Raw genomic sequence first — 10,560 nt, forward strand, 5'->3', positions numbered from 1 at the left:
ATGAGGAACGCAACAGTCCCCTCCAGTATTGAAACGAGTGTTCTCAAAAACACTGAAACGGTAGGAAATTACAGAAAAGGATACAACCCACAAAATGCAACAAGAAGATGGAAGGGCAGATGATGTGTATGAAAATAGTGGCGTTATATATGGTCGATCTGGAAAAGAGATCACAACCTGCAACACAACAAGGATTCAGTCATCTAAACATACAGGTACTGAGATTAATCATGGACACATTTCATCACACAAATCAGATCGTTAATGACTCCTAACACAAACATTTTCTGAGTTTTCTCATGATTTCATTTGCTGTGTGAAGTGGATAAATAAAGAGACTGAAGTCATGTTTGCTGATTTCCAGAAAGCGATGGTGTGAAGATCAGAAGCTCCAGTGTCGAACGCTGTGTTTCATAGCTGCTGTGTGTTTTTCTGCTGACTGCAGTCGTAGCGTTGTGTGTCTTCTTCACTCAAGAGAGACAACAGCTCGTGTCCAGGAATGAGAATCTGACTAGAGAGAGAGACCAGCTGAAACAGGAGAAAAATGATCTTCAGACCAGTCTCGGTAAAGTGGGTGAGTTTCTTTGTCATTTTTGCTGCAACACAGAAAAACATCTACAAAATAAACCCAAAAGTGACCTATATCAAATAAGTATTAGCTACCAGCCAAGAACAATAAGACTTAGGTTCACAGACAGGTTTTAGGATTAGGCAATAAGATAAGTTCAATTCTGACATTTAAGTAATTTAATTAACATGCCTAAGAAAAAACATTACTGGTGTGCATCTTGAGACAAAACAGAGACACTGATATATTTTAAGATCAGTCAGTGCAAGTTTGTTTCTGCTGAAACGGCTCAGATTTACACTTTAGTCTGGGATTAGGCTTCAGCCTTGTCTGTGAAACCGGGGGTAAACCTCACAGAGGACAGAGACGAGTTAAAACATTTGTTTGAAGGAGACTGAAATAAAGCACTGGTTGTGTTTATAGATGGATGGATCTGCCATCAATCCAGTCTGTACTTTTTTTCCTCTGAGAGGAAGAACTGGACGGAGAGCAGAAGATCCTGCAGAGAGAGAGGAGCAGATCTGATCATCATCAACAACAGAGAGGAAGAAGTGAGTGAAAGATTGGGTGTGTGTGGTCCTGGTAAACCCTACGTTATGGGGACAAAATGTCCTCACAAAGACAGTTATGTCTGAAATCCTTGTCGGGACATTTTTTGGTCTCCATGAGGAAACAAGCATATAAATACAATTATTTTTGAAAATGCACAGTTCTCTGTAAGAGGTAGGTGTGTGTGTGGCTGCTAAGTGATGATACGTATCTGTGTTATTATTTTTAGGACTTTGTTACGCAGGTGTCTGTTTTTAATGCAATCTGGATTGGTTTGACTGACGCTGATGAAGAAGGCAGATGGAAATGGGTTGATGGCAGCACAATGACCTCTGGGTGAGAAGTCACTGAATCAATCTGATAAATATTTCATATATGATCCTCACGATCAGTATCATATCGCACAGACAGCAGCACTGAACATCTAATTCTGATCTATAATTTCAGCTTCTGGATGTCTGGAGAGCCAAACAGTTTCATGGGTCTAGAGGAAGACTGTGTCTTAGCTTCATATGGATGGAATGATTCTCCGTGTAATGTGGCATATGGATGGATTTGTGAGAAGACTATTTTTTAAAATGAAACTATCACAACCACAACACATACTTTATGTACCTAAATATGATATACACAACGGTAGCTCTTTACAGTTAGTGTACTTCTCTGGTACATGCGTGGTAAATATCTACAGGCAAATGTGTGTCTTGTCATGTACCACACCCAGGCATGTGATCGGACATTGGACAGATCTGTTTCGGACATTGAAAATAAAATGTTTTTGAGCAGCAAAGCAGCATATTAGAATGATTTCTGAATGATCATGTGACATTGGAGACTGGAGTAAACAATATGTAACTTTATATTCACATAAAAACAGTTGTTTGAACCGTTATAATATTTCATAATATTGCTGTTTTACTGTAAAAAATTAATGCAGCCTTGGTGAACATGAGATTTCTTTTAAAACCTTAAGCAAATCTTACAGATCAAAACTATTCAATGGTATGTGTGAAATATGTACTCACGGAAAGGTCTGCTTGTTGTCAATGCTTTATTACCATGTGTTTTATTTTGCTTTTTTAGCAGCTCTTCATCCTCATCTAATTAAGATAAAGATTATTATCTCTCAACATATTTCTTTAAAGAAATAAAAACTTAAAATAGTCTTTTTATTTATTTATTTATTTATTTGTGGCCAGTAACAGAAAACAGCCTCCAGTCAACATGTTAAAAAGCAAAGATGATCAAAATTGGGTGATGGGATTACAGATGTACAAAATATACAAACATATAAACTCTGATGTCTTGGGTGCACCCACAGAACAGCTCAAATTAAGCACAGCTGACAACCGTACAGAAAGTGCATTGATCTCGTATAAAACTGTAATGGTAATTTAACAATTCATTATGCTTACAAAATTCGAAGGTACAGTTGTTATTTCATAATTTTTGTTTACCAATATCACTTAAAAATAGATATTTCAGTCTGCACTAAACATTGTTTATATATAGTAATTCTGTATTTTCATCTAAGCAGAATCATGAATATTTCTATTCTACTGCACTGTTAGTAATAATGACAGCATTCATGAGAATGCAGAAACCAAGTTGCAATGACAAGATCTCTTCATTCATGCACTTAACAGACTGTCGGTTTTCTGCTCGATGCTCATTGCAATTGCAGTAGACATAAATATAGAGCTAAAAATCAACTTTTCAAGATTAATTTGAAGCAGTTATAACAGTAAAAATGTTGTCAAGTTTCAATTTCTCTTAACTGCCAGGAAGCACCAGATCCACATATAATACTTATTTCATATCCATAGATGTTAGCCAATCATAGCAGGGAGCATATACAGGTAAGTCTCACAGCAGAAATGCCCATTCAAACAAAGCAGGGTAGAAACAATAGCTATTTATTTCTTAATTATGATCATTTTGATATGAAATAATAATAATTATTATTATTTATTTTTTTTACATAAGATTATACAGAGTTTAAAGATAATTTTGTGAACATATAACCTTGATATTTTAATAATGAATGAGTTATACCATGTTGCAGATTTTAATAATAATTTAATTTCCAATAAAAAAAAAGGTTATGTAAAGCTGAAACACTTTTGAACCATTATTATCCTGACTAGATTAATTATCACAATTTACATTTATTTATTTATTTAGCAGACGCTTTTATCCAAAGCGACTTACAGATGAAGACAGTGGAAGCAATCAAAAACAACAAAAAGAGCAATGATATATAAGTGCTATAACAAGTCTCAGTTAAGCTAACACAGTACACATAGCATGGGCTTTTAAATAATATAATAAATTAAAAGAAAACAGATAGAATAAAAAATAAAAGAATAGAGCAAGCTAGTAAGAGGTCTTTACACAAACACACACACGCATAATAAATGAAAAGAAAATAGAATACAAAAAGATTAGAAAGGTAGTTAGATTTTTTTAAAGAATTGAATTAGAATAGTGAGTGTTAAAGTTAGAGGGTCAAATAAAAATGGAAGAGATGTGTTTTAAGCCGATTCTTGAAGATGGCTAAGGACTCAGCTGCTCGGATTGAGTTGGGGAGTTCATTCCACCAGAAGGGAACATTTAATTTTAAAGTCCGTAAAAGTGACTTTGTGCTTCTTTAGGATGGCACAATCAAGCGACGTTCTAGAGGGCACATAAGTCTGAAGTAACAAATTTAGGTAAATGGGTGCAGAGCCAGTGGTAGTTTTGTAGTCAAACATCAATGCCTTGAATTTTATGCGAGCAGCTATTGGTAGCCAGTGCAAATTGATAAACAGAGGTGTGACGTGTATTCTTTTTGGCTCATTAAAAATTTATCTTGCTGCTGCGTTCTGGATTAATTCTAAAGGTTTGATAGAATTGGCTGGAAGACCTGCTAAGAGAGCATTGCAATAGTCCAGCCTGGACAGAACAAGAGCTTGATCTTCTTGATGTTGAATAAAGCAAATCTGCAGGATCGGACAGTTTTAGCAATGTGGTCTGAGAAAGTCAGCTGATCATTAATCATAACGCCAAGGCTTCTAGCTGTTTTTGAAGGAGTTATGGTTGATGTGGCTAACTTGATGGTGAAATTGTGATGGAACGATGGGTTTGCTGGAATCACAAGCAATTCTGTCTTGGCAAGGTTGAGTTGAAGGTGATGGTCCATCATCCAGGAAGAAATGTCTGTTAGAAATGCTGAGATGCGAATAGGTACCGTCGGATCATCAGGATGGAATGAGAGGTACAGTTGTGTGTCATCAGCATAGCAGTGGAATGAAAAAGCCATGTTTCTGAATGACCGAACCTAATAATGCTATGTAGACAGAGAAGAGAAGTGGTCCAAGAACTGAGCCCTGAGGCACCCCAGTAGTTAGATGCTGAGACTTGGACACCTCACCTCTCCAAGATACTTTGAAGGACCTATCTGATAGGTAAGATTCAAACCATTGAAGTGTGGTTCCTGAGATGCCATTTGCCATTAGGGGTTGATAGGAGGATCTGGTGGTTAACCGTGTCAAGAGCAGCGGACAGATCAAGCAGGATAAGTACTGAAGATTTGGATTCTGCTCTTGCCAGTCTTAGAGCTGCAACAACAGAGCAAGGCCGTCTCAGTTGAATGTCCACTTCTGAAGCCAGATTGGTTGTTTTCAAGGAGATTGTTGTGTGTGAGAAATGTAGAGACTTGTTTGAACACAGCTCATTTAAGTGTTTTTGCAATAAAAGGAAAAAGGGAAACTGGTCTGTAGTTCTCTAAAAGAGATGGGTTGAGGTTGGGTTTCTTAAGTAGTGGAGTTATACGTACCATTTACGCTTCTGTGGATCTTTTGTGGTCTCAAGTTGGTCTGCAGGAGGTGGTGGGTACACAGGGAAATCACTATTTTGGTCGGTCACTCTGTGCTTCGTCCAGTCGACAGTGCCAGTGTTGGTGAATCTCCTCCACTGGAACATTGGCTCCAAGATGATCTTCAGAAGACAAGTTTTGAACGTATATCTCCACTCAGTTACTGTCTTCTGGCAGGACCTCAAGTGATTGGTGAGGAGTTAGTTAAGATTCTTCTTTGTGACTTCTATCAACGGGATGAATGCCTGCCGATTCAGTCTCTCAAGGGGCCAGATCATCACATTGGGAATTTGGTCTACTGCCGGACTGTGGGTGAGTTCTGCAGGGAGGTGTGTGATAGGAAGGCATTTGGGATCACAGCTTCAGGAGAGCTGCAGATATGGTTACATCAGTGTCTTTGCATCTTGCCCATTGCCTGGAACTGGGGATGTCCCAAATGATGTACTATTCCCATATTAAATACTGGGATGAAAATAGGAATCGCAAGGCTATATGGAATTGGAAGGATTTTGAGGAGCTACACAAACAATAACGAAGTTCCCTCAGCAGTTCCTCGCGCATCTGCATGGAATAGAGATAAGCATGCTAAAATGGATGTGCTGGGCCTTTCCTTCTCCTGGAAAAGAAGTATTAGAAGAAAAGAAATATTAGAAATCCTTTCTAATCACCCTACAACTTGCCCGCTTGATCCAATTCCATCTCATCCCCTTTAAGCCATTTCTCCTGCAGTTGTACCTGCACTCACTCACATCAGCAACACTGGTGTTTTTCCCTCATCATTTAGACAGGCACGTATAACTGTGCTGTGGTGCTTGTGGTGGTGTAATGGTGTAGGGGATGTTTTCTTGGCACACTTTTGGCCCCTTAGTGCCAATTGGTATGGAGTTATAAATAAATGGATCACATGGGCACAGTATGGGCACAGTAGCATGAGACTATACTTAACATCGAAGTTCATAAAGAGCATTTGAGCACGGACTCGATGTGCTTTCACACAGGACGTGTTTGCAGTTCGCCACTCGGTAGGTAAACGATCGCTGCACTGCTGCAGACGCAATGGTCCTGGAATGCAACTGGAATCCGTTAACATTTGTGCGTAAAAAAATATGCACTGCATACGCACTGCCGACGGAGTATGTGTGAAACAGTGAAGCTGCATCACTGAGCATTTCTGAGAATTCTGTTCAGCTGGAGGGGGTTGGGTTTTTGGGGGTAGTTATGTATGTCTTGTGGGGGTCGAGATAAAAGCGTGAATCTCTTGCTCTTTCATATGAACAGTGTTTTATGAGGGTTTCAATGTTGCTAAGGTTAGGACTCGTTGTGGTCTGCCCCCACGTAAGAGTTTTCTAGTTTTAGTCTTTCATTTGACATTATTCAACTGATCAGGGGTTTCTGATTCAGATTTAAGATAATCACACGCGCTGCGCAAATCTTGCGCACATTTTACACACCTGCATTTAAATGCAGCTGCATTTTATTGAAATTAAACTTTTATGTGAAACCAAGTAGGTCTGGTAATAAATCGATTTTATCAATTAACTCAACTGTGTAATTTACTCGGTTTGTTTGAAGGAAAATTGTTATTCTTTTTAACATCCACCGACGCACCACTCAGGGCTCAACCCTCCCCGCATGTCTGACAGAGACACGCCGCCGAGCAGAGGATGAGAGGAGCGGTGTGATTCTGACTGGAGCGAGGAGCGGATATTAAGAGTCTGAGCATCATGGTTTTCACTCGCTCCAAGAGCGCTCCATCACAAGTACAATTCATGCCAATAGCCATAATATAACTCCATATTCAGCAAGAATTCATGTTAAACATATTTACCTATAGCTTGATCAGAAGATTATAATGAATGCATGAGTTGAGCAGGGTGTTACAGGCTTTAGGAGTTTGTCTGTTTCTTTTACTGATTAATTTCGGGTTAAAGCATGATTTAAACAGATAAAGCACATTCACACGCAATCACTTTTGCAAAAATGCATTCAAACAAATGTAATCTTACAGTGCTACTACATTATCTGATTTTGAAATCTTGAAGTTAATCGAGCTGTTTAGATAAATTAACTGACAAAGACATACTGTTATTTTCCTTACAAACAAAATTTTCACAGCAGAAAGCAGCAATTAAAGATGTAATGCTTACAATGTTATTAGTTTGGCATGTGATATAGGGAAAAAAGTGCGGAGCTGATGCTCTGAGTGCAGATGGAGGTTGTTGCTGCTCTAGTTACTCTCACAGACTCTGCTGCCATAAATAATACGATGATATGACCACGCAGTCAATACAGATATTTAATAAAAACATTTAAAAAAAGCAGGGCTGTAACCTAACCCTTTAAAAAACGCACGCCAGGTCTACACCGGACACGAGTGACGTGATCCAACAAAAGACAACAGGACACAGTGAGGGATACACTGGACACGATCCCCATCAGTGAACTGATGCTCGTTCTGTTCATGATGAAATGTTTTGACAACGTGTTCAGATGATTTGACACTGTAGTGTGATGTCATCAAGTCTAGACACACTTTTAGCGCAGTGGGGCACAGATGACAACTGTCGCATCCGGTGTAGACACAGACAGTGACTGGTCTATTTACAAATAAGTTATGTAAGAAAAAAAACCTAAGCCACCGGCATAACAAGATGGAAATATAAACTAGAAAATATATTTCCACCTGCTCTGTCCATGACACCGACTCACTGCTGAGCTGCCAGTTTTAATCTCAAGAGCTCTTAACGCTGAGTGGATGGTTAGATGAATGATGCGCTAGTATAAACAAAATAAAACGATAATAATAAAGTAAAATAAAGGTCTTTGAAACATTAAGGTAATAACATTAGTTTTTTTTATCATATTGTCTTAGTTATAAATTTATCACTATATTAAAACTTGAATATATATTGTAAATTCGATTTGAATCATAAATTGGATTTACTAAAAGCAAGTAAAGAAGGCTCCCTTTAAAATCACTTATGTTGTCAGTTAATGAAGCTCTTTTTTTCCATCGTGTGAATGTTGTTGATTATAATGAGAGAAATTGAGTTTAATCAAGTTCAATTTATTTGTATAGCGCATTTACAACAGCCTCCTGGCTGACCAAAGTGCTTTACATAAGAGCAAGAATATTACATATACATAAAAAATAGACCAGACAAAAATTTAAAACCACCCATTTCAAAATGTAGCATAACACAGTAGTCAGTACACTAAGGAAAATAATGTTTTTAGCAAGGATTTAAAAATAGACAAGGAAGGGGCCAGTCTGATCTCTAAAGGCAGGGTATTCCAGAGTCGTGGCCCAGCCACTGCAAATGCACGCTCCCCTCTACGCTTTAGCCTAACGCGAGGGACCACCAACAGAGCCTGGTCAAAGGAACGTAGGTATAGTGTATAGGGTTGAAGAAGTTCAGATAAATAGACAGGAGCTTTGTTATGAAGGGATTTATAAATGAAGAGGAGAATTTTAAAGTCTATTCTCTGAGAAATTGGCAACCAGTGAAGGGATCTGAGAATTGGGGTTATGTGTTCATGTTTACGACAGTTTAAAAGAAGTCTGGCTGCAGCATTTTGGACAAGCTGAAGTCGTGCAATTTATCATGAAGACGTTTTATTAATCCATCCATTCTTTAGAGTTTCAAAGATTTAATCATGCAGGTTTCATTTTATTAGTTTCTTAATTATTAGGCATAATTAATGTGAACGAAATTATACAGTGCTTCACATTTATACATGCAACAATTTCTTAATCAGTTTACAGACAAATGTATTTTTCCCAATAAGTTATGTCAAAATAAAGGACAGGTAACGAATAACAAAAATGCATGTTGATTTATTAAAGGAATTTTAAAATATAAATTTAAATATAGGCCTAATATATGAAAATATTGACATTGCATATTAATCCATGTAGCCTATCCCCCTAAAATAGGCTACCACTTTTAATCCTACGAAGCAAAGTAAACCACAATTTCCTTTGAATAACATAACACATAATTCATATAATATAAATAATTCTGCACACCTTTTAAATGTGTCAAATCTAAAATATGGTTTAATACCATGTAGCTTAGAGAAAATATAAGCACAGACTCGGGCACAGGCTTGACATTTATCCTGCTTGAATTCGTTCTAAGAAATGCACATAACTTCATAAGTACCAAACTTTCAGCTGAGAATATTAAATATTAAATATATTAAATATTTAAACTATAGTGTTTTTATTTCATTTTCCGTAACTGAAGCAGTCAATTGTAACACATCAGGAGGCAAAACTGACGTCTATTTGCGAAAATGTGCTTTGATGCGCTTGTTTGATAACTTGTGGTTAAAGCGCCACTCAACGGTCAAAAGCTGCAAATGCACTTTACACACGCCGAGGCGGTAAACGTGCGGCGGTAAAAAGGGCCTTTAGACTGTCCACTTACTGTAATGTATGCCCATCTTACAGCCAGATTTAAATGATCTTTACTTAAAATGTGCTGGCAAGCAATCAAGGACTGCTCAGTATACAAAATGATCAAGCAACATAAAGAGTTTCCAACACCTGTTTCTCTTTTAATCAAACACTTACCATGTGCCAATTCCCAAAGCTTTAAAACCACTACTTCAAACCTTGTGGCTCCCAAGAGAGGGATATATCCCATGAAATCTGCTGACTGAGACAACAGACAAATCTTCTTTACATCTACCTCATCAGCAGACAGAAGAGGTCAGAGTGTGAGATCAAAGATGATCCTTTTCTCCTTATCACAGATGTCTTTCCTATAGTCTGGTTGAATGACCGATAGTCTGCTGTGTGCATTGTGGAATGGATGGATAGATCTGTGGCTTCATCAGGAGAGCACTCAATAGGGGAGCCTGATGTCCCAATGCCCACCATGGGACCTTCCCGGCAGTCCACTGCAATGTGTATCCTAAAGATTGCAGTCCAAACAACCTGGGTTATTCAACTCTTGCCCTCAAGGTCCAAAGACTTGCAGAGTTTATCTTCAAAGTTAATCAATCCTTTTCAGCTTAGTAATGCAAACAACATGTTTGGTTAGATGTAAAAAATCAACATTAGGCAGATAAGATGCAAAACATTGACAGAAAAAGCTATCTTTTGTCACAGAGTAGTTTTTGTGGATGCACCATATATGAGAATGTAAAATGAATGTCCTTAAGCGTGATTTCATGAGTATGTATGTAATATATGTATAGTGTGGTTCTGCTACACATATATTTATTCACTTTTGCATGGAGATTTAAACTTACAACACTGACAAACTGACAGCATCAAAAATTTACATCAATCATGCATAAAGTGTTTAACAGACATACAAATGTTTTTAAATCATTATTTGATCTCTGAATATTGGATTAATGGAATTAATTGTATTGTATTTATGATAAGTGATTAGATATGATTTCTTGCATATTTGTATTATTTAACTAGTTTCAAGGCATTACAAGACTAATAAAATTGTTGTAATTTATCAATTACAAATGCTGTAATCCAAAAACCAAATCCTTAGATCCCATATAATTACTTTATTTGAGGAACAGGCCAAAATTTAAGTCTTCTTTCACTTACTTTCTC

The 10,560-nt window shown here is 37.5% G+C and overlaps 1 protein-coding gene across 1 annotated transcript; it reads left to right on the forward strand.

Moving 5' to 3' along the window:
* LOC127956326 (C-type lectin domain family 4 member M-like) lies at positions 1–2,272 on the forward strand. Its single transcript, XM_052554164.1, has 5 exons — positions 1–60; positions 418–574; positions 992–1,119; positions 1,347–1,453; positions 1,565–2,272. The coding sequence occupies exons 1-5, from the start codon at positions 1–3 to the stop codon at positions 1,692–1,694; spliced, it is 582 nt and encodes a 193-aa protein (XP_052410124.1). The 3' UTR covers positions 1,695–2,272.
* Positions 2,273–10,560: the final 8,288 nt, after the last annotated feature.

This window comes from Carassius gibelio, chromosome B4, assembly GCF_023724105.1.
Source record: "Carassius gibelio isolate Cgi1373 ecotype wild population from Czech Republic chromosome B4, carGib1.2-hapl.c, whole genome shotgun sequence".
In the NCBI taxonomy this organism is placed as follows: domain Eukaryota; kingdom Metazoa; phylum Chordata; class Actinopteri; order Cypriniformes; family Cyprinidae; genus Carassius; species Carassius gibelio.